Source organism: Pyrgilauda ruficollis, unplaced genomic scaffold (genome assembly GCF_017590135.1).
Source record: "Pyrgilauda ruficollis isolate IOZ18807 unplaced genomic scaffold, ASM1759013v1 scaffold204, whole genome shotgun sequence".
NCBI classification, from domain to species: Eukaryota; Metazoa; Chordata; class Aves; order Passeriformes; family Passeridae; genus Pyrgilauda; species Pyrgilauda ruficollis.
In genome coordinates, this window is record NW_024519652.1 from 141,837 (window position 1) to 167,202 (window position 25,366).

At 39.9% G+C, this 25,366-nt stretch overlaps 1 protein-coding gene across 4 annotated transcripts in view; it reads right to left on the reverse strand.

Moving 5' to 3' along the window:
• LOC121353422 (amyloid beta precursor protein) overlaps positions 1–25,366 on the reverse strand; it is a 207,373-nt gene that overhangs the window by 47,124 nt on the left and 134,883 nt on the right. For all 4 annotated transcript variants that reach the window (XM_041467270.1, XM_041467269.1, XM_041467268.1 and 1 more), the window contains 5 exons: positions 23,087–23,220; positions 14,014–14,088; positions 13,679–13,837; positions 3,873–4,001; positions 1,695–1,794 (listed from right to left, as the gene is read on the reverse strand). In XM_041467270.1, coding sequence (XP_041323204.1) covers positions 1,695–1,794; positions 3,873–4,001; positions 13,679–13,837; positions 14,014–14,088; positions 23,087–23,220 — 597 coding nt within the window. The remainder of the gene's footprint in view (positions 1–1,694; positions 1,795–3,872; positions 4,002–13,678; positions 13,838–14,013; positions 14,089–23,086; positions 23,221–25,366) is intronic.

Sequence of the window (25,366 nt, forward strand, 5' to 3'; positions counted from 1 at the left end):
AATGCATTGAACAGTTTTTAGCACAGCCTAAACCTCAAAAAGAAAAAAACATCCTAGGTAAGGAAAAACTGCTCAAGAGACTATAACAAACATTTTCTTTGTGATTTCTTAGCTGCTGTAAACTTATTAGGAAATAATACCTTAGTAATTTTAGGCTCTTTTTTGCCCCTAAAAATTAGTATTACGTTTGAAATTAGGAGTCAGATTCTTGTAAACCACTCAGCAGTTCCTAGACTTTTGGTCTCATGCCACTTCAAAGATTCTGGAATTCTTGTTCCACTTCAGTACATAGAAAAGAGAACAAAATTTACAAGCATGTCCTCAACAACAAGCCTCAACATATTAAGAATAGAAGAAATTGAAATTTGAAGCAAAAACCCCAAGGGAATGATAGAAGTGCAAAAAGAAAAGTAACTGAGCATCTCAAACACCTCAGAGTACTGACATCTTCTTTGTACAGAAATTATATGCTTTCAAATTATCAGTAAGATGTTGTTCCTCCCTGAATGACTCTACATCCACAGACTGAGACTGTTGATTGTGCCTTATAATTGTGGAGCATAGAAACACACAGTTAAGGGCAATTACCAGTTATCTTTTGGCTGCCTCCCAAACCCTTCCACTATTTCTTGATCTCATCTCCAGCCTTCTCAAGTAGAAGCACATCTCCATCATAACTCATGCTTTGGGCAAATGAATCCACCACTATTTCCTGTCCATCCTTCCCTGTGTCTTAAATGCATCCTAATCCTTACTACAGTGGAACGCCTCCCTCCCTTGTATTTTGAAGAAATTGATGGCTTATTTATTCAGCTGAACCTGGTTATTAGTGAAATTAATACATTAACTGCCACTTACTGCCACAACTTGTGCAAAAAAGCTGCTCCAAAAATGAGTGTCCCATCTCTGATCTTTACACTTAACCATATGTTATTTTTCTTAAAGGCAAACATTAGCAATGTGATAGCCAAAACTGAGTGCAGTTGCCTTGGTGCAATAGCAGCAAACGGCAAAGTCTGAGCGCTGTACTGGAGATCTCTGTGCTTCAGGAGTGCCACAGCCAAGGGCAGAAATTTGGATGGAAGGAAAGGCCATTCTCCCTCACAGCTATCTGCCATTACAGCTCTCAGGGAAGAGGCAAACATAGGTCTGTTGCTATCAGATTCATCCACAGTCCAGCTTGTATGCTGGAAAAAATGGGAGGAGCAGAGATATCAATTTGATAACTAACCAAGAACTAAAATGCATAACCACCAGGATACGGCCAAGTTCATACCTACACTTTTCTCAGATGCTTGGTTCTGCAACCAATTTTTTAGTTGTGGGATTTCCAAATGGTCTATATCATGTAAATACTTACCAGGTAAACTAAATATCCAAAGAATAGGGTTTGCCTAAATCTCATAGTCAATTGCTGCATCCCTATAGCATGGAAGGCTCCAAATGTCAATTAACATATTTCAGGGAAGACATTTACAGCAGTATGATGATGCCACTGCATGTGTTATACAGGATTTGTCTTCCAAGGGTTCATTATAATTTAATTTAAAATTTAAGAATGTTGCCAGGTTTACTCTTCTGTTTTTCAACTGAGGTAGTATATCAATAGGAAAAGTGAGATTATGTATTTTTGCTTTTGGTGGTAATTCGTCATCACAGAAATATGTCTTTTTCTACATTAATAGTTTGCATACCAACTTCATCCTGGATCTCCTCTGCAACAGCAGGCACATTGTAGAGGAAGGAGAGAGACTGGTTCATGCGTTCATATATCACACGTAGATGTGTCATAACCTATGGAAACAAAAGTATTCGAAGGAGGGGAATACTATGGATAATTTGACATTATCACAAATTTCATAGATTACAGGAAGCAAGACTGTTTTCACTTGTGCAGGTATAAGATTTCAATATACTCTATGTATCAAAACTGTCAAACCTATTACAAAACTCATCTCTCTCCCACAGCTGCTAAAAAAATGCTATTCTAGATGCTCTTCCATAGCCACCTGAAATCCCATGGAAGTGCAGTAATTTAAAGTAGGGGTTTACATCTGCTGTGGGGCAGAACATGCATACAAGCAGCTATTGTGGCAGAAATCCACAGCTTCATTATACCTTCAGCAACATTTACATTTACCCATACTCTCAAGTTTTCACATAACATGTAAACCAAGTGAGGCACAGTGATTGCTGCATCAAAATGTTTCAGGTGTTTGTATTTATTTATTTATTTCCTAATCCAATACTGCGAAAAGAAACTGCTCTCTAAAGGAAAAAACAGGTAACATTTACGAATTGCAAACATTTCAGCTGCAAACAAAAATATTTCCACCCAGAAGCATTACTGCATCCTCTCATTTGATTACAGCTCTAGGGTCTCAAATGCCCTCACATTGTTACAGGTTGAGTTACAACATCATATGATATGTGCTCCCCCAGGGTACTCTTCACCAGTATCACCTTTCTTCAGTAGAAGGAGAAATTGAGGTGCATCTTAGAAGACTGACAAGATAATTAGGCCTAACAAGTAAAATGGGTTGCAGACAGCAATTTTAATGAAACAGCAGCATGATTTCTTCAAATCTGAATATTTACGCTATTGAACAAAATATTTTGTTTTCCATTTTCCACTGAAAAACATTTCACAAACAGAACTCCCAGGCTACATCTCCCCAGCCATCTGACCAATTCTAGACACAGAGATGCTATATCAATACTTATTCCTACAATGACATGTTTGACAATACACTCACTACACTTCTTGTATTTATACATCAGTTTCTATTCTTCACTAGTGCTGCCACACAACCTGCACTCTGCAAAATTTCACTGATTTTTGTTATTAAATAATCCAATGAGACTTGGAAAAAAAAAGTTATGATAGATGCTTAAGACAAGGCAAAGACAACAGTCACTGCAGAAGACTTTTAAAAGTGTGCCTTTCTCACTCCAGCAATTTCAAGACAGCATGATCTCAATGTACACATTTGGCTGAAACAGATGTTTGAAAATCTAATCTGCCATCCAGGGAGGTACATGGTTTTGATTTTTCTTTTAGTGATGTCAGTCAATTAAAAAACTGTGGCTGGAACAGTGCCTGCCACTGAATCCTACAGAGAGAACAGCAGCAGATTCCACAGATTCCAGTACACTGTTTTTACAGCTTATCCATTGTCACTCCAATTTTAAATGTTTTGAAAGCCAACTACATCTTCAATCTTAAGTGTTTTCTTGCCCTCTATGATTTATGAAGACAAGATAAAGATGTTCCAAAACATATGGATTGAGGACTATAGTAACATTCAGCAGTTTAACACCATGAACGGCAGTGTCTGTTTTAAAAGAACACATTAAACTCGAGTGCATTGCAGTTTTAAAAGAACACATTAAGCTCGAGTGCATTGCAGTAATCACATTTATACACATTACAAATGCCTCTGCAATGACTATAGAAAGGCTGGTCACAGTCAGATGGCTGCACCACTTCTGGTTCTGCCTCTTCAGCTGAGAAAAGCACAACCACATGTTGTTGCTATATCTAATACTGATGTTTTCCCAGAGGTATTATTTACCAAAACACTAACAAAGGCTCTCAGCATTAATGCTCTGGAAGGCTCCTCAGAACACGGCCATGACTGACTCATGATCCAGATAGACAAAAAATCTGTATTCAGTTCTTCTCAGAAAAAAAATCATACCTACATTACTCTATCACTTTGCCTTAATCTTCTGATAGAAAACAGATTGGTTTTGATTGCATTTAAAGCTGTCCATGGAAAGGAGTTGGGTATTTTATAAAAAATAGGTTGACAGAAATTTCACAATAGTTATGAACTATCACAACCTCACTAACCATCACTGGGGATTACCTGAGATCTGATTTGGGCAGCTTTCTTTGGGTCTACCATGCGGACGTGTTCAAAGTGTTTGAGAGTGTGCTGTCTGTCTTTCTGCTCAGCACGCACGTACTTCTTCAGCATGTTGAATACATGACGAGGCTACAGGGAAAGAAAAAGAACAAAAACCACATCTGTTTAGAATGACACGTTTTCATTTCTTGCATTGGAGATGTATCCCAAGCAGCCCTTGGTGCTATTTTCTGAAGGCAACTCTGACTGCTATAAGGAAGATCCTCTCAACTGAACACCATCAGGATGCACCATTAAATAGTAGTTGTAGGCAGTAGATAATGTTCCTGAGAAGGGTATTCAGATTTCTATGTTTCTATGAATAACCAATCCCAAACTTGACTGCAAAACTTAAGGAAAAAAAAATTCACAATGTTCCTGCCCTGTCACTATTTCTACTCCACCAGAGGAGAAAACAGAGGAAAAGAAGGTACAGAACATACACATCCAGAACACACAACTGACTGAAAACCCATAAGAAAAAAGACATTTTCTCAGTTTTCTGAAATTTCTCAGCTTACATGCCAGATTTTGCAAAAATATGAAGTGTTTCCCAAGTAATATTAGTTAGTAAAATCAAATGGATATATGCCTTCAGGCATGTACTGAATACAAAGAAAGAAAAAGAAAGAAAAGATCAGCAGCTGAAGGGAACTTGAAAATATACACCGTGATGACAGAGCACTGAAGGCTAAGACATGTATTCCTATGTACTTTCCTGATCTGCACAATAATACAGTGCCAAAACAGGAAGTGATCTCCAGTATCCAGCTAAGACATCCATCTTTAACTCTGAGATTATATGGGTTCTGGAAATGCAGTCCCCCTTCTCTCCATTCCCACCTGTGGTGCTGTGCTTGTGCATCCTACCTGAAGCTGCTGAGCAGTGAGAAGGAATAGAAAGATGACCTTACTGTGCAGCAGATTAAAGAACGAACAGAAGTGGTAAAGAGCCTGTCTAGGCACTGAGAGTGACACAGGAAAGAAGGTATGGAAGTGATAAAAAAAAGTATCAGAAGCTCTGTACAGAGCCTTCCAAAGCAGGAAACACTGTGGGTGAAGGTGAAGTTTTAAGAAGACTTAGATTCATGGACAAATATAGAGCCTAAACTGATTTAACATTTACACAAGAGATGAATACTAAGATATGGAGCCCAAAGATTTCAGAATCTCTTCAGTTTAAGAGAAGCAACAGATCCAAAAATGTCTGAGGAAAGCAAGCCAAAGGTTATTTGAAGAAGATATGCCACACAGAAACAGAGATGTGAAGCCATATCCTGCTAGAGAATTAAACTTAGTGTCTCCATTGCTGAAAATACATTCATTAGGGAAATAACTTAAAGTCACCAAAGCCAAGTACTCTCAGATGAAGTTGCAAGAAACTACGGACAAATGCTGGAAAGTGAGTAATCCTCACAACCTTGTGGGAATGGCCAAACAACTGAAATGTCAATTGTAAAGCTCTATTGAAATGAAGGCTAGAAGACCAGGAAGTTTAGTAACAAGAAGAAAATTTTGAAGACAGAAAATTTAGCTACCTTTCCTGATAATTCACCTTTTCTTGCCCCCAAGACACATCCAGGTAACAGGCTAGGGCTATGCTGATTAGTTAGGAATAACATGCGTACTGTGTACTCCAAGAAGCTGGCTGGCAAGAAGCTTAAATCCACAGTCTCATGGCACACACTATTCAGGCAATTGCAGCAAAAAAGACACACCTAGTAAGATGTGAACCGACCAACTATTTTAAATGCATACTGTAACATCGTTTGCTCCTACCAAACTCATTCCAAAGCTCCCCCTTCTCAGCAGATTCAAACACCTGTTTTTATCTACAGCTGAGATTGATTGTAGTCCTTCTTACAAGCTATTGTAACTGTCCAGCAGATGTGCTCATGTCTTTGGGTATTTTATAGTTGTTAGTTAAAAATCCCATTTATGCTGAAGAATGCTGTTGAAGTACTATTTTATATAGCTTTCCTGAATACCTGGGGACTTGCATGCATTTGATACCTGTGGACAGGTTCACAGACAATGTATCTGGGCTACACAGATTACCTAGGGTGACAATGCACCATTAAGAATTCATGTTCTACCTAGAACTGTAAAGAATATGCCTTGTCTCTTATTTGAAAGATGACTCATTCTGTAGTCTTGTATATGAGATCTAAAATGCCCATAATCCAGTTTCTAGCAAGTTATATATAAACACACACATAAATACAAATATATAAACATGTAGATGTCCCCCCACCATGATCTTTATACTGACCCTAATCTGCTATTTCAGATTTTAAGGGAGTGATGAAACAGTGCAGTTTCATTGAGCTTGGAAAATACAAACATCACATGTAGTTTGCATGGCTAAAATCTCTCCTCATGGAAAAAAAATCTATTCTCGTGGAAGTCCAAAATACTTACTACAAAGAAACCACACTAAAACCATAATATAGCAGGTCTGTGTATTGAAAATACAACTTCCTGGCTTTGTGCCATGGAATTTCCATGGGGAATTCTAAGCTGGCTTGTCATTTTGATCAAAATTTACTCTAAACCAGAGGGGAAACTTTCACAATGCTATTTTACCTTGTCTTTAGAGAAAAAGCAATCATCAGTCCCTTCCAATTACTGCTCTTGCAATGCGCAACAATTGCTTCTTTTCATTCACTATTCTGAATACCTTGTGTATCATATTCAGTACATACTTCACTTGCTACATTATTAACTTGCAGGTCATGTTTCTTCATGGAGAAATAGCTGATTTTAGAAACATTCAAGAAAAGCTGAACTGGATGAATGCAAACACTTACTCATGGGCAAGAAAAATAAATCCCCATCCACATACCTGTTCTGTAGAGTTAAAGATGCCTTCTCATAATTTCTACTAATTTGTAACAAAACATGTTATCTCACACATCAAAATCACATTGCTATAGTGGTGCCCAAGACTTACATTTGCCTCCCATCTCAAGGACTCCTCTGGCAACCAAATAAAATGAAAACTATTTGATTCAATCTCATTATTTGTTTTTCAGTATTTCAACTTACTGAACTTTGACAAATTAAGACAAAATTTTGTTTCTGCTCACTATTTTAAAACTCTTAATTTTAGATATAACAAACCTGCCAGGGTTTAAAATGACACTCTGGAAAATGGAATTAGCTGTCCACATTTCTTGAAATCTGACTTTGTACAAAAACAGAGCTGAAATCCATGCCATTTCACAAAAAACCTACAAATTTAAATATATGTGAAGAATTCCACAGCTGGAAATTAATGGGTTTGGAGAAGCAGAGCTAAAGGGTGGAGTATTAGAGCTGGACTGTTGCTTCCTGCTGCACAGAAGGATTTTTATCACCAATTCAGCAGCAACACTTTGGCCTGCCTCCAACTGCATATTTCCACAGCAACCTCCTTGGACGCAGGAAATGCTCTGAGCTTCCCAAACTCTGAGACACTGAGCATGGGCCCCCCTGCAGATTCCTCTTCCCGGTCCAAACAGCCAAACCGGACTAGTTTCAACCTGCCCTGTGCTCTGTCAACAGGCACTGCTCCCAAGCATAAAAGGTACCAGAGTAAATTCTGAAGGAAAAGAAAACATGGAAAAAAAATCAGATGGATTAATGTACATTACAGGGTTGATCTTAATGATCCCACTCTTCTAAGCAAGAATTTATATTTCAGTAAAATAGTGCTGAATTAGAGGAGAAGCATTTTAAACTGATTTTAAGGATTATATGCTTACTTTATGTGCAAAATAAAGAGGTTAATTAATTACCTTTCAAAGTTTTCCTGGATGTTTCCCTCCTCTGAAACCCTTTATTTCAATTTTCTTTTCTGCTTGTCTTTGTCACCCACCACCACCTTCCCACAGATAATGTGCCTCTCTTACCATCAAAGATTAGAAATGAATACATAAATACATAAAAAATTTGACATGCACATGAAAGAGGAAACACAAGCAAATTACAGAATCAATCTGCTCACAGAGAATGATGGATTTGAATTCTCCTATTTAATGTACAAAATTAAGGGGAAAATTTCCAAATGTTTTAAAAACTAGAGGCATATTGCTTCCAGCTGCCACTAATCCTCCTTTCCTATAGTAAGCCCACCAAGGATGATGAAACAATATACTATTTTGACACTGGATACTGAACAGCTGCACCCCATTTTCAAAGGCAGCAAAGTACAGCAGCACAGCTAAGCTGCATCAGGAATCAAGAAAGAAGATCAAATTTTGAGTTTCTGGTGAGCCTGCATGACAGTGCTTCTGAGAACAGGAGTACAAATATTTGGTTTTGCTTAATTTTATTTTCTTGTACACCTTGAAACTATCCAATTTCACCTCTGTGTGCTCCCTCTCTCCCCTGCTGCCCTGAGTGGTACTCAGAGGCACACCTCTGACACTGCACTGGGCAATCATCCATGTAACACATGAAAAAAACCTGCAGTTAGTTTTGGATCCAATACAGGAGCTATTCACAAAGGATTCATGGAATTTTTGCATGCATGCAGCACTTCCATAAAGAAGTCTAATTTATTTTTTAAATTTAAATCCAAATTCTTCCTCACAACTTTAGAGAAAGAGACTCCATCACTTAAAATATTTAGAATCCATTTTTGCAGTAAACATACTAATAGCATGTAACTTGAAGTAGGCAGTGAAGGGGTTTCTTAAAAATAATTTGAGAACTCCAGAACCCCCCACTCCCACTATTTTTCTAATAATACTTAACAAGTTATCAGCAGGGTTACTAATTACTCTCACAAAGACAACACAACTGCATCAAATGCACTTTTAATTTACTAGGAAACTGCCAGAATGAAATACAGCTAGGGTATCAAAGTTGCATTTTCCATGAAGCCCATTTTCTCTTTGGCTATGCAGCTGAAGTTTGGTTTCATAGTGTATTCAGACTTCTGGCTCCTACAAAGCAGGTAGTAGACTGGATTAACTCATTAGGTCATTCAGCTATCATCAATTGCTCCCCAGATTTCACCCTCACAGAATCACAGAATCACTAGGTTGGAAGAGATCTTGAAGATCATCGAGTCCAACCCATGCCCTAACACCACCTCAACTAAACCATGGCACCAAGTGCCACAGCCAATCTTTTTTCCCATGATTTATGAACATCTAAGCAGCTCAGCAGTTCCCTGCCTGGATAACAGGGGGATCATTCTGCTCCCTGACACCATCTACCAGCCCAGGAGGATAGTTGTCCTGAGGACAAGCTGTCTTTCCACTGAAGACTGAGGCAAAGAAGGCGTTAAACACCTCCGCCTTCTTTCCATCTGCAGTCACTAAATTCCCTCCCACACCCAATGGAGAATCGAGGATGTTCTTACCCTTCCTGTTGCCGTTAATATATTTGTAAAAACATTTTTTATTATCTTTCACAAAAGTTGCCAAATTAAGTTGTAACTTAGCTTTGACCTCCCTAATTTTTTTTCTACATGCCTGTCCTGAGGTGATTTTATGATGCTGAATTGTATCCCCATTCATCTGTTTAGCCCAGAAATAAGTTTTGCACCTTTAAGATAGTTGTCCTGAGGACAAGCTGTCTTTCCACTGAAGACTGAGGCAAAGAAGGCGTTAAACACCTCCGCCTTCTTTCCATCTGCAGTCACTAAATTCCCTCCCACACCCAATGGAGAATCGAGGATGTTCTTACCCTTCCTGTTGCCGTTAATATATTTGTAAAAACATTTTTTATTATCTTTCACAAAAGTTGCCAAATTAAGTTGTAACTTAGCTTTGACCTCCCTAATTTTTTTTCTACATGCCTGTCCTGAGGTGATTTTATGATGCTGAATTGTATCCCCATTCATCTGTTTAGCCCAGAAATAAGTTTTGCACCTTTAAGACTGGTTCTGAGAGTGAATGGGGAAGGGGAGAGAAGAAATGCACAATTTGTTTTCAGACACTGCACTCACTCCTAAACATTCCTGCTCCTGGACTGTGCTGTCTGCGGATGGACAGACAGCAGGACAGAGCTCTCCTTTGCATTTTAGTTAGTTTTAGCTAGCTAAGGCAGAGAAGTTCCCTGGACTGTAGTATTCCTTCTTCTTGGACCTGTTTAAACCTGCTCTGCACTGAAAACCCAGAAGAGCACCAGCAGCTCACACCTGTGGCCCACTGGGCTGGGCCTGAGCCGCGGCATTTCCAGCGTCAGAGGGACTGATAAGAGACTAAGTGAGCTGAGCTACAGCCCACAGAGGGACTTTCTGAGTCTGTCATCTCTTTTGGAGTGGCAAGAGGTTTTATTGTTTAATACTGTTCATTTTTTGTGTTGATGAACACTTTGCCTGTTAAATAAACAGGTTTTTTCCAATTTCTTCCAAGGAAATCTTCCTGAACCAGTTGGGGGAGGGGACACTTGAAGAGGAACCCCTTTGGAAGTTTTCTCCCAAATTTGTCCTGAACCAGGACAAATACAATTTTTGGCGCCCAATGCGCGGCTTGAGAAAGTGGAAAAAAACCTGTACTGATTGTATTTTGGTTGTACTTTGTATTGGGATAAAGCAGTCAGTAGCCATGTTGCTTGAATTCATGATGTCTCTCTGGGTGGAGGCCTTCATGCATTTCTGGTCTCTAGACATTTTTGAGGTTTTCATACCTTTCTGGTCCCCAGGCTTATTTTCTTATCCAGAGATAGCTCCAGTATTGTCATTAACACATAGTTTTTACGGTAGAGAGGCACAGATTAGAATAGCTATTGTGCTGGGCTTGGTGATAATGATTTATGGGGAGTTTACAAAAGTACTGGAGTCTGTTCAAGATATGTATGGTTTACGGTTTCTTCGTCCTACCCTGCGTCCTAATTCCAGTTCCTAGTGCCTAGTAGTTTTGGGGATTTATTAGTAATTGCACCCAGCTTATTAGAGGAGGAGCAGGGGATAAGGCTTTTCAGCCTTTCCTTCTTCTCCTTTGAATCTGCTAAGTCACTTTTTGAGAATGCTCCATTTCCCTTGGATGTTAAAGATACCACCATCCTGGTATTTAATCTGGTAAGCTTTCTTTATATGATCTGCAGTTTGTCTAGAATGAGGGCTGAGATGTCCAAAGGAGCTGATGAGATCCCTGATCCAGAAATAGACCTAGGTGTGGAAAATCCTGAGTGGTGTGGGAAATGGGAGGATATGGGCCAAACTTTGAAAGAATTTTCTGACCCTACAGCCTGGCACTTGCCACGTGAGCAAATACTGAACCCAGCTGGGGTGGGGAAATACTTGAAAGAGAAGTGCCATGATGATTTTAAGGAGAAAAGGATCATTGCAGTTAGCTGGGCCCTGGCATATGCTTATTGCACACTGCTAGATACTGTAGGGCAGCAGATAGAGGCAATGGGGCAGGGAGACAAATCAGCAGCTACCCCAGTCACTCAGGCTGCACCTAACACCCCAGCTACTCAGGCTGTAGCTAAATCAGACGGTAAACTTAAGCCTGTAGCTTTACCAGACAGCAAGCCTCAACCAATGGCTGTTGCTCCTACCACAAGAAGCAAGAAACACACAACCAAAACCGAATGGCCAGTGGATGATAATGATCCGAGGGAAGGACTCTCAACACCAATTACTGACACAAAATGAGAAGTCACTATTGAGTCCTTTTCCCTGAAGGCCCTTCATGGCCTAAGAAAATGCCCTAAGGAACCCCCTAAATATCTTCTGGGATATTTGACCCTCCTTCCAAAGATGATACATGTTTATTCCTAAGTTCCTTCAAAACCTCCTCCTCTCTTTCAATACCACTAGACAAATCATCCTGCTGAATTCAAGGTCAGTGTTTTCAAGTGCTTTGGCAGGCACCTGATCAGCAGTTCAGCACCACAACTGTCATCAGCTACAGAGCACACAACCAAAAAATGCTAAGGCAAGGACAAGACCATCTACAAAACTGAACAAGGACTTGTTTAAAGATGTTATTTTTTAAACTGTTCACCCCTGTTATTTTGAGATGAGTCCCTGTCTGGTAGCACTTTCAGCTAATGTTACCTCCATGCTTGCTGCCTGTTCCTTTCAGAATTATTAGCTTTTGTAGGACATATATAGGATATATACTCAATATAGGATGCACTTCAGTCTTTCAAACAGTACCTTCAAAACTTATTTTTACTGGACTAATATCGCCTTTCAGGCCTGGTGCTCTCCCCCTGACACAGGAAATGTATCAGTAGTTTAAACATCCTGGGAGCTGACTACAAGCTACACAAGCACAAAATGAAAGTTTTTCTGGTCCCAGAGTCACTTAACCATTTTTTCCCTTAGAGAGTTCTGCAGCTGAAATTCACTTGTCCAAAATGTCCTCTGCATTCCACATTTTGTCAGCTGTAGACACCTTTCTGCTGTGATGTGTGGCCCCCATCATAGCCTTCAACAACCAGAGATACCTGAAGAACCAAGCTTCCAGCCTGACACACACACAGCTTGAAATCAAATAATTTTACTGGGGCACTTTTCAGACAGGATTACATTTGTACAAGGCTGAACTTCAAAGCAGGAAAACTTGGCTCCAAAGCCAAATGTGGAACCCTACCTTTGGTGAACTACCCAAACTCACAATGCAAGAAAGCAAACACGACTCGCAGCCAGTCCATATACTTACCTCAGCTCTGAGCCACAGACTCCAGCTACTTAAAAGAAGCCACATCCCAGCTTATAACTCACTAATCTGTCCCCTAATGAGTTCAAGCCTTTCACCGACCTCACTGTGGTAAGAGGTTATAACACGCAACTCACACTCAGGCCAAGTAACATCCTCTAATTTAACATCAACTAGTTTCATTTTCCACAAATTACTACTGCAAAATACATGGAAACTCTTCACACAACTATCCTGAAGTCACTCCTCAACACTTTTACCTAAGTGAAAGATTTTAATTTTTACTTGACAGACAGGTAAAAGCAAGAGAGTTTTGTACTACGGGGTGGAGAAAAAAGTTCAATTATGATGACAATGATAAAGCACTAAGACAATGATCACTTTTCCATGGTCATCAAATACACAGGTTTCTCCTCAGAAGGAAATTTACTGAAAATATGTAATCATGTTAGCCATATTGGTATAATTCCCTATAAGGTCAAATTCACTAAAAGACCCAGCAGTGTAACAGTGTTTTTCCCATCTAGGAAGTGCTCAAGAGGCCAGAGATACATAAAACTGCTTTCCCCCAGTCTTTTTGCAAATTCTCTTCCTCTGGAGGTCACTGACCAGCTATTGTGGTATTGAAATAAGTATCAGAGATATACAGTCATTACATTCCACTCAATCTGCATTCTGAATGTACATGTTTACATCAATCAAAAGCAGACAACTTCAAATTGCCAGTGTGCTAACTTCATGCCATCCAACAATCCTCACAAGATCCTTCACCAAACACTTCAACGGTTCAACAAACAAAACAAAAAATCACAACCATCCTATTTTTAAGCTCCGTGTTGTCATGATGAAGTATCCTAATATGCATTACTTGGAGGAACACCATCCTCCTGCAGGATCTGTGAACCGCTACAATTTCTGACAGCCAAATAGTTTCCATGTTATTTGCTTAAGTATCTTTATTATGCATCCATCCATAAACAGGTATTCACATGGGGAGCTTGTGTATGCATTTAGGCAAACTGTCTGACTGCTGTCACAGCTCTTGCACAGTGAGCTCCTGGCTCCAAAGCTAGACTGCACCTGGGCACATCTACATTTCCCCCAGAACAACTACAATGATTTTGACACAGCTGGCAGAATTTGTGGTATCACACTCACCCTGGGCGGGACAGTCTGCAAGGCTGTGATGTAGTTCTCCAGAGCAATGCGTCGACGGTCATTCAGCATGGCTTCCACTCGTGCCATGTGAGTCTCCACAAGCTGCTGTCTTTCATTTGCTGCTTCTTGTTCCAGTGATTCCACTTTCTCCTGGAAATGCTGAAAAAACCATCAATCACAACAGAAACAGAAAAGACATCAGCATAGACAGGAATAAGAGTAGAGAATAACATGAAATCTCCATAAAGTAGATTATTAAATTACATCACACCCAGCACCCCTTGCATCTTAACTGAGGCTCTAGATGGTAAGGTTGTGGTTGCATTGTCCTTTACCTGGATGACAGCTTTCTTGTCGGCCTTTGGCAAGCTCTTTGCTTGGCGTTCTGCCTCTTCCCACTCTCTCATGACCTAATGAATAAAATAAGGAGTGTGACTTTGCTATTTTCCTCCCTTGTCCCACAGCTTAACAGCAGCCAAGCACTGCAGCTACAGGAGTTGTATTTTTACATTTCTCTCCTCCTTTTATCTCTAAAAAAAAAAGGCTGGTACAACATTTTATGAAGTTAGGATCCTGTTATTCAATTAAAAAAAGACAGTACTTGTGTGTCTGAACACTGTGCCAAGCTCTCACAACTCTGCTGTGAAGGAACACCTTAACCAGCAAGGGAAGTGGAGATCTCCATGGGTAAACACACCAACCCTTTTTCATTTCAGACAGAAAGAAAACAGATTCCACTCTTTTTGTCCAAGGGTGTAAATTTCACACCTTGAACTCATTCCAATTGAACCATGCCACCTTTTTTGGCACCACAAAAGCTTTTAATTTATTCAGACTGCATCACTGGCCTGAGTAGGGCAGATCAAAAATTACACATAATTTGTGCTAGTCCAGCTATTTGTCCAGAAACAGGGGTTGTAGAAACACTTTGAAGAATTGAATATGTATCTCAAGTACAACACTGTCAGAAAAATAATGTAGGAGATCTTTCAGTGTAATTTCTTTCTTTCTTTTCAATGTGAGAAGCCTCCTCTTCCTGTAACACAGAGCAGTAGTATTTCAATAGTCAGAGAGTGGGTTAACTTGTTGTCCATCAGATCTGAAACCTTTCTGTCTTCTGCAGGCATCACTCATTTCACATCTAGACAGCAAACTCCTCAGATAATACATATTATATAGGAACAATTGCTCCCACTGAATGAAGTGCACACAAATAGGTGACTATTTATGTGCAGCATTAGCATAAGAAACCTATAAGCAATTACTCACAATGTGCATTTCCTTTCCTTCCCTTCTCAATAAAACACACACTTTCACACCATTTAATAAAAATTGTCAAGATAATTTTTTTAAAAGCTCAGAGTCCACATGGACAACTGAAATTTTACCAAGATCAATACCAAAGGCATGAGAAATAAGACCTGCTGTGTCTCATGTTTGCAAGTTGAGCCTCCAGCACTCACCTCCTGTCTCAGACTTCCCAGTTTTTCCACACACCACACCAGACATTGCTAATCAGTCTCTTTGATGAGTGGACTGGAAAGTGCTGGTGGTGCCTAAGGGTACCTGGCTGAGCCTGTGCCTTTAAAAAAAAAACAACCCACACAAACCTGGGCTCAAAGGAGACTTTTGTAAGTCCCAGGCCTCAAAATGTAATACCTCTCAGTTCTATACAGGGTTGTAGGATTACCCAGCAGGCTGAAACCCGCACTCCAGAACAACTCAATGTATGGGATTTTGTTGCCAAGTTTTAATTTTCCTTTTCACCCCAAACCCTAGAGTGTATCTCAGGACAGCAGTACATCAGTTATGGTAAAAACAGATCAAGTCATTGTCAGCAAAATGATTTATCTCTAAGAGATTCTGGGCTCAATAACAGCTCAAAAGAATGGAGACTCATCTTTTAGGAAGCTAATGGGGTGCTGTAACTTTAAATTCTTTTGTGGAATTTGAGAAATTGTTTTGCCTGCTTTTTGGCTTCACCAGGAGCACGGTTAGGCAGCAGTTCAAAGCAGAGACCTGAAAATAAATAGTCAGAATCACGGTCTTTATCTCACTCCACTCTTTTACTTTAAAAACTAAGCTGAAATTTAAGTCCCAAGAAATGTACTCCAACCAATGTAACTGTCAGCCTAAAATTGCCTCTTCAGTTTATATTATCTTCTCATCAGACAATGTCCATTGATGTTTAAATTGAAGCCAAGCTTTAAGGCAGCAGGAAAACAAAATTTTTGCTACAGGAGATGTAGCAAGGAACTAATGACAGAGAACATGATGGGCAGCGCACTGAAGTTACAGGTCACCTCCCACCTGCTACTACTGCAATACTTTGGCACAGGAGATTTCACTGATTCTCTGACAAAACAGAACTAGATGACAATAACTGACACCACAATTTAGAGCACAGTGATGTGTTCTGGAAAAAAACATATTAATTCTCAGAGTGCTACTGTGTATTTAGTGTGCATTATGCATTCAGCTTTTAATTGTGCTTAGGCCATATGACTGTGGGGGCTGAGAAAATAATTCATGCACATAGGCAGCATCTTTCCAGAGACCTGACATGCCACTGATGGCAGGATGTGTCAGAGACTGAAATTTTATGGTTTTGTCTACTATGGCAAAAGTATATAACAAAGGCTGCACAGAAGACCATCCAAGCCCATTCTGGGCCTCCTGACTGAAACCCTAAACTGTGAGTTAAACCTCCTATGGAACAGATATAAGAAAAGTGACACTATTGTTCAAAGCATCTGGAAGAGCATCTACTGCAGGGCCCAGCCAAGTACCTTCAGGGGTGGAAGCTATAGCCCCAGGCTTATTTGCTGCTAGGCTTGCACAGACTCCCACCAAAGGGGGGTCGAGGAGGGATTTGGGTGTATGCAGAAAAAGTCTCTGGTGAGAGGCAGTGCGTGCCTATCCTCCACTGTGCAGAGGAGCCCAGGGGCCCCTTCACTCCAGGAAAAGCCACATCCATGTGAAGGACAGCTGAGGGGGTGTCATGGCCCATCAAAGGCTCCCCCAAAGGGGTCCCCAGACGCTGCACCAGAGCACTGCAGCATGATGCAACAGATCCACAGTGTTGGAAGGGACAGTGTCAAAGCTAGCCCCCTTAGGAGAGGCACCTGGGCATTCCCACCTGGCCCAAATGTATATTAATCCATGGGATTCTATACTTTATGGTACCACCATGGCAGGGGACCCTCACCACCAAAAAGACGGGATGGAGGAGAAGACCAAGATGTTGTTGGGACCTCCAGAAGGGTGATATGTTTCTACCTATCCCCTGTCACTCTCTTCTGGTGCCCCCATCCCCCCCACAACTCTTTTTCTATTTCTTTCTTTCATCTTTCTTTCCCTTTTCCTCTTTTACGATTAAATAAAATGTATCAAGTTTTTTTGGCAACAACATCTAACCTTGTTTGGTTTTAATAATGTTTTTTGGGTATATTTAAAATTGTCCTGGGTCCGATCCATTTTATTCACAGAGGCTTAGTTTGCTCTGGTCTTCTGTGTTATGCTGGATCATGACAACCCCCAAAGAAGTCCCAAGACCCTGCACCAGAGCATTTCATGTGATATTACATGATGCAACAGATCCACAGTCTTGCAAGGGATAGTGTCTAACTGGCCCCCTTCAGGGAGGTACCTGTGTGTTCCCACCTGCCCAAATATGTATTAATGCATTGGATTCTATGCTTTTCAGCAGGGGACCCTCACCTTCAAGATCAGATGGAGGGGAACAATGAGACATCACTGGGACCCATGGAGGGTGATATGCTTCTACTTCATTTCTGTCACTCTCCCTGTCTGTCCGCCCCCCTCCTTTTCTTCTCCTCTCCTCTCCTCTCCTCTCCTCTCCTCTCCTCCTCTTTGACATTTTTGGTATCAACACCTAACCACTTCTGGGTTTTATCCCGTTCTGGGGAATATTTGAATGAATATTCAGGGTTCTTTCTCCTTTATTCACAGAGTTAGTTCTCTTTGCTCCTCTGTGATTAGAGAGGATAGCAACAGGATGTGAACTTACAGAAGGCCCCGAAATTATGGCATTAAGCCAAGTCATAAACTACAATGACGTGCTCAAGCTTAAACATTGGCCTAGATTAGCAACTTTATGATGTTCTTCTTACTCTTCTCCCTTTCTATCTTAAAATCACATCTCTGACATCTCCCTAATTTTTTTACTCTGAAAGAGCAGTTATGGATTTTCCGAACAAGAGTTGCCTTGCCATCTTTATCCCCCAAACTAACCCTCTGCTAATCTGCATGACAAAAATAAGCACTGTGGGTAATGTGATTAAGAGGACCTCTGGCATTCATTATTAAGAAATGCTAAGTACAAAAATTTCATTATGTATTGAAGCAGCAGAATTCACTCCCATTTTTTACACTACATTTTTACAAAGCATATCTGCAAGAGAATAATTTATGGCACACATTTGAGTTAGCACAATCAGGCCAGCAGAGGTACTTGCCCGAAGGTTGGCTTAGTGAGAATGTTCACAGTCATGACAAAAGGGTGTCTATGTCAAGGGCTTTTTTTCCACACTTAAGTCTTGACCTTTTTTCTGGTAATATCATTAAACTTCTCCAAAGAGTCCTGACTACAACTGAGGGGAGTAATCCTATTAACTGGACAGTTTTAAGGAAGGAAACAGGCTTCCCACACACTGTAGTAGAGATGATGGAATCTAGGGAACACATGAACTGGTATTATTTAGCATCTTTATTGAGGACATGGACAGCAGGAATGAGAGCCATCTCAGTTAGGTGACGCCAAGGTCAGTGATGTGATTGACACTCTACAGGGCTGGGATGTCATTCAGAGGGACCTGGACAGGCTTGAGAGGCAGGCCTGGGAAAACCACAGGTTCAAGTTCAACAGGGCCATGTGTGGGCTCCTGCACCAGGGCTGAGGCAATCCCAAAATCAGTACAGGCTAGGCAATGAATGGACTGAGAGAAGCCCTGGGATAAGAACGTGAGTGTCCTGGTGGATGAAAAACCAAATATGAGCTAGCCATGTGTGCTCAGAGCCCAGGAAGCCCAGTGTATCCTGTATCCAAAACACCATGGATAGCAGGTTGAGGAAAGCATTCTGTCCCTCGGCTCTACTCTGGTGAGTCCCCACCTACAGTGCTGCATCCAGCTCTGGGGCCCAACACAAAATGCACATCAACCTGCTCGAGTGGGTCTAGAAGAGGACCATAAAGATGATAAAGGATTGGAGCACCTTCTCTGTGAGGCCAGGGTGAGAGATTTGGGGTTCTTGAGTCTGGAGAAGACTTCAAAAAGACCTTATAGCAGCCCTCCATTGTTTAAAGGGGGCCTTCATGAAGGCAGGAGAGGGGACTTTTCAAAGCATGTAGTGATAAGGAGGAATGGTTTTAAACTGAAAGAAAGTAGGTTTAGATTCAATGTTATAAAGAAATTCTTTACTCTGAGGGTGGTGAGGCCCTGGCACAGGTTGGCCCGAGAAGCTGTGGATGTCCCATCCCTGGAAATGTTCAAGGCCAGGCTAGATGGGATTTTAAGCAATCTGATGTACTGGAAGGTGCCCCTGCCCATGGCAGGGGGATGGAACTAAATGGTCTTTAAGGTCCCTCCAACTCAAACCATTCTGTGATTCTACAGTGTCACTGGGAATAAAAATCAGCTTAAGATGTATCCAGGATGTTAGAACAACTGGCACGCAATGACCATTGTGAGTCGGTGAGGAGCAAGGGGTGGAGCTATCCAGGGTTGCTGCTGAGTGGCTGATTATAAGGGGTCTCTGGGGAGTGCGGCGACCCGGAGAGCAGCGAACAGGAGCGAGCAAACAGGAGTGTGGTGAGTCTCTGGAGCGTGTACAAGGCAGTTTGCGTGGCAGTTCGCGCAGGCAGGGCAAACAGGCAGGGTTGCCAACTTTCTTGCTAGTAAGAAGTCCTCTGTGTTGTGACCTGTTCAGGCTGGTTGAGAACTGCCGTATTTTTAATCTTTGCTTTGGAAATAAACTTCCAAGAAGCAAAACTATTCTAGGACACAAGGTGTCATTAAGTTCCTATAATAAGTATTCTACATGCTCCAATTCCAAAAATATTGTAGACAGCCAAAGGAAGAGGAAATTTAAGACATGAGGATGTCACAGGATGTCTTAGGAGAGAAATGTATAAATATACTGCTCCCTTGAGTAAAGTTTGGTATCTGGTTCATCAGGCTATTTAGCAGCAACTAATTAAGTAAGGAAGCTGTAGATCCATTAGCAAACTGAAAAAAGGGGAATTGTACCGAAACAAGAACCATGACACCTTGCAATCAGTTAACATAACCTCTCCCTGTTGTCTTTTGGAAAACAGCAAACATTTACAGTTTACACACGCATCAATGATTGGTTACCCCTGTTTGCACAGAAATGCAGTTTTCCTGCTATTGAGGCTGCATTATTAATTATTGGGAAAAGCTTAAAATTTTGTATTAATGTAATTCTCCATACAGTACTTCCTGTAAAATAGGAATGTTTATAAGCCTTGTTGCTTAAGGTGTGGTGCAGAAACTTTCATGATCTGTAGTCTAAAGAGATGGATATTTAGAGCACAAGAGATTGAAAGAGTCTGAACCAGAGATGCATCCAGTCATCACAGAGAAAAACTTCCCTATTAAAAGTCTTTAATGAGCTGTGAACTATGATGTGACATAACCACTGACAGAATCTTGGTCTCTGTGTGAACATCTTTATACAAGAGAAAAAGAAACACAAGTTGTCAGAATTTCATGGTAAATTAGGGGGAATCTCAGAAAAAGGATATGCAGAACATTTACATTTTCCATTACATGTTTTAAAACATATCACTTCAAGTTCAGTGATAAATTTCCCTACTCCTTAGATGATTACATTTTTCATGTCAACTAGAATGCATCTGATTTTTTTCTTAGTTGACTGTTGCAAAATAAGGTGTGCACCAAACCCAATACTATTTTAAAACTAGACTTTTAATTAAATGAAATAAATTATCTGTTTTGGGAACAAACCAATCTATTTCAGATTATGACATTTATCAGGATTAAATAATTACTTGATCATTTTTTCTCTGTTTATTAGAAGAAAAATTGGCATTTCTGCTGCTTTTTAAGCCTCCACTTTTCAGCTTTGAAAGAACTGGACTTTGAATTAAAAAAAAAAAAGTTTGGTGCAGCTGGAAGACTTGGCTAGTGACTCTCATTTGTTACCTTTTATTTTTACAGAGAAAATCATTGACAGCAAAGGAGTGACAACAAAGTTAACTTATTCAGCATTATTTTTAACATAACAAGTAGAGTTCCACATTAATTTCCAGTTACATATATATTTTATTTTATATTAAGAACATACCTGATTTTAAATAAAATGCAAAAAGCAATTTTAAAATAAATTGCCAGAAGAGGAAACCAGTGGTATTGGACACAGACGTTTATGTGAGGAAACACAAAATGGTGAACTAGCTGTCTTTTCTACTAGCATCTACTATCTTTTAAACATTTGACAAGTTAACATGGAAAGGCTAGTTCAATACTGTACAAATCATAACTTAAGTTTCTAAAAATTACCTTTCCCTTCCAGATCTTCCCTGAAGATCTTTCTGATCTTTAAAGCTCTGCAGGGGGTCTGTGGACTTCACAACACATGCCCTTTAAGTTGTGATTTCATAAGCAGCTTAGGCAACTTAATGTTTAAATTTTTTTTAATGTACCTATCATGCTGCTTTTTACCAGGGCTGACTTAGGTTGCTGAACTGGCCAGAGCTGGTCAGTTCATTTGACTTGTTTTTGGAGGACTGACATTGCAGGAGGGGGTAGCTGAATAGCCTCACCCCATGTGCTCAGTACTGACAGGAAGTATGGCTAGAAATGTGCTAATGAGGGCACCAGCTCCAGCTCTCAGTCAAACCTCTCAATCACACCCTTCAGCTGACAGGGTCCTCCAGATGCTCATGTTAACACAGAAAATACACAGTTCACCCAAATACTGCCCCTAATTATGCAGCTTAACCTCTACATACTGGGATTTTGGAGAAAAACGTAGAACCACAGTGAGAATCTAAAGACTACGCCAAGGAATCTGCACTGACTATCCTTTGCTTTCAAGAAACCCACCTCAACAGCATTTTTTACAAAAAGGTTGTTTAAAGGGGAAGGAATGATGGGGTGGTGACTGTATTATTCACCAACCCTCTGCATGCCTAGCCAAGGCAGGGTCTCTCCTCTGCTAGGCAGGCTATGTGCCTTTTTTTATTCTGCAGATTCCCTGTCCATTAGATTGGCTCTATTTTCTCTTTTTAAAAAGGAGACAGACCGTTTGTGCTTCACCACTTCCCAGGCAGATGAGAAACACCTATCTTCCTATCTATGACATGTCAAATTCTCAGGATGTATCTTGCACCAGTTGGATGAGTGCTTCAGGTAAGATGCACTGCCCAATTTATTAGAGAAGTGCCAGGCACAGTTACAGTACCAATAGGCATGGATGTACAATAAGAGCTTAATTTAATTTTCATTCATAACATTTTATTTTCATTTTTGGAATAACATTTTAGCACAGAGCTAAAGGCCAGTAATGTATCAGTAACAGACAGACACACTGAAATCCCATCAAAGGAACAAAGTTATAAGGAAAAAATACAGTAAATTAGCTGCACGGGTATATGAAGTGCATCTGAATTACACTAATTTTTTGTGGTTTTTTCATTCTCAAAATATATGCTTTCCTTTAAAACTCTTATATTTTTCTTTGTTGTTATTAAAGCAGAACTGTGACCATTTTTATTGGCATTGCTATTATAAACCCTGTTTCTGAGAGAGTGGGTAACTCATCTCTCACTGGATTAAAATCTGGGTACAGTTTCAGGCTACACAAATCTCTTTGGCTGAAGGGAAAGAAAAGGGTTGGTTCAGTTTGGATTTTTAGTTCAAAAGCACCAGTTTTTGCTCTTAGACTTTAGATGCATATCATGTTACCCTGAGGCTCAAAACCACTAGAAGAATGTATGTGACCTTACACTATCCCCAGGGCACACACAGAAAACGCTCAAACCATCTTCCCTCAGCTGCTTCCAAGGGAAGGACAATTAATACAGAGGCCAAGTTCTTTACTTTGAAACATGAATAATCTCACAAGACAAACATTTTCCCACAAAGATGAGAGACATTTTTTACAGTTTTTTTTCTTTTAACCCTTCTAGAAACTGTAGTGACTTATGATTGCAGTGGTGACACAACCATAAATGTGTCATACAGCTGAATTCTTAGGTGAGAGTCAGAAAGGCAGTATATTATGTGTTTACAGCATTGCAAACTGGCAGGGCACCTGGATAAAGCCTTGGGAAATAAGAAGGATCACTTATTACCTGACAGACAAATTCACATACTTAGGAATAAAGAAATCTCCCCTTACCTGAGACATTCTTTCACGATGCTTAGCTTCAAGCCTCTCCTTGGCCTTCTGGAAATGGGCATGTTCATTCTCATCTCCAGGTGTCTCCAAGTATTTGTCAACAGCATCAGGAGTGCTAGCAGCTGTGGTAGGGACTGACATAAAATTTGAAGGTGGAGAGAGGGAGAAAAGAAAAGAAAAAAAAAAAGGAAAAAAAAGAAGAATTTCTACTTTAGTATGGGAAAAACTTAGATGGATTAATAAAGAAGCATCTGTTCTAATTTCCACTGGAATACAGCCATCTATTTAGTCTCAGAGGAAGACACAGAAACAGGGTTTAGATGAACATGTTACACACAGCAAGCACATAAAAATACATCAGGATTTCTTCTCCCTCTCTTACCCCATTTTATAAACCAGGAGAAGCTCTGCAGAGCAAACAAAACAATGTTCTTGAAACAGGTTAGAAACTGCTGCCAAAAGAAAAATTCCAAGTATGAAAAAAAAGCCTGGCAATGAATAAAGTCCGTTAGCAAGCAAAACGCCCTTTGCAAAGTTACATGCTTTGTACGTAAGTTTATTTTAAAAAGATAAATTGTAACATATAAATGTGAACGAAAATCCCTTTTAAAGCACTTATGGACCTCACAGGACCCAATGAAATACCTCAAATACTTCCCTTAGCAACAGTTTGGCTTCACAGATAGTTACTTCATCTAGTAATAACTTTGGTTAAAAAAAACCCTCGCAAAGGCTGGAAATAATCAGTGAGCTTGCACTAATAGCCAGCCTTCCTGTTGGATAACTAGGAGGCAGCTGTGACACTGGTAGTGGAAAGGTCTGCATTTAGGGTAATTCAAGCAAAGTCAGCAATAGCCCCCTCACTATGCAGTGATATCCAACCCCTACCTTCCAAAGACTGATTCTGTTTTCCTTTAATATGTTAGAATTTAAGTAATTGGTATGGCATCAAACAACAGCCAGCTTGAAAGAGTTTAGTGAAATTCCTCAGAGACTCCTTGGAGAGGAAAAAAACCCACCCAACAAAACATATCATACTCTTATTATTCCAAATCCATTATTTTAACTAAAGGTGCTACTTGCCATCTAAACTAGGTTTAAGTTGAATTTTCTCATATAAAAGCAAGTAAGAACTCACTTTTTATTTTCTCATATAAAAAGGAGTAACAACTTCAAGATACATTTCCTACCCATGCACAGCTAGAACTTGGCAATCAAACCTTCCATGAACACCTTTCTTTTCAGCAACCCTGACCAATACAATTTTGCCTTGCTGATATCCATTCAACATTCATCCATTAATGGCTCAGATCATGCCTCTCCAAGTTCTCTGATGTACTTCTTGACTGGGAGGAGGTCCCCAAAGCAAAACTTCCTCAAGCATCTTTGCGATACTCTACTGCAAGGTCATTCTCTTTCAACTTATTGTATGTTTAAATATTTATGAGAGGAAAAAAAACATTAAATTCTTCACGTGTGGTTCAAACGAGAACAAATACAAGACAAAAGTATTTTCCTGAACATGACTTCTGCCGAGGTTGTAAACAAGAGTCATCCAGTTCCAGAGTAAAAAGAACCAAAACAAAAAATGCTGTTATCAGACCCAGCAATATAAGTTACAGTAAACACTGCCCACAGAAATACCTTATATTAATTAAATTATCTGTGTTTGAAATTAGTAGTAGTCTAACTTTTGGATATGAAAACATTTGCATTATTTCGTTTCTGAATCCTAAACTTCACCCACTTACTTATTAAAAGGTCCAGCACAACATGTGTGGTTCAAAGGTGAAACAAAAGTGAACATTTATATAGATGAAGAAACTGTGGAAACAGAAATTAGTCACTTGCATCCACTAAAGACTGTAGTCCAAATTAACAATTTAAGATAATTGGAGTCATAGTTCTTTAATGCCTTAGACACTAGAAGTTGGCATGCAACTTTAGTTGCCAAAACATTTCACTTCCTGCTAACTAGGGAGATGTCAACCTTCCAAACAAAAGAACAATGGATAAAGGAAATTACTGACAACAGGAGTATCATCTTGTAAGCTGCTGCTGTAAAAGGTGCAGATCTTTATTTGCAATACACCTCTGAAGAAAAACTAAAGTGGACGGTATCTGCCCCTTAAAAATCACTGGGAGATTTAGCAAGTTTGGAAGTTCACAGTATTTAGTCTAGAGAATAAATACTATTTTTACCTAAATTCACACAAAACCCAGTGATACTGTTCTAAAATGATCAAAAATAAAATCACATGTGTCAACATTTAAACTTCC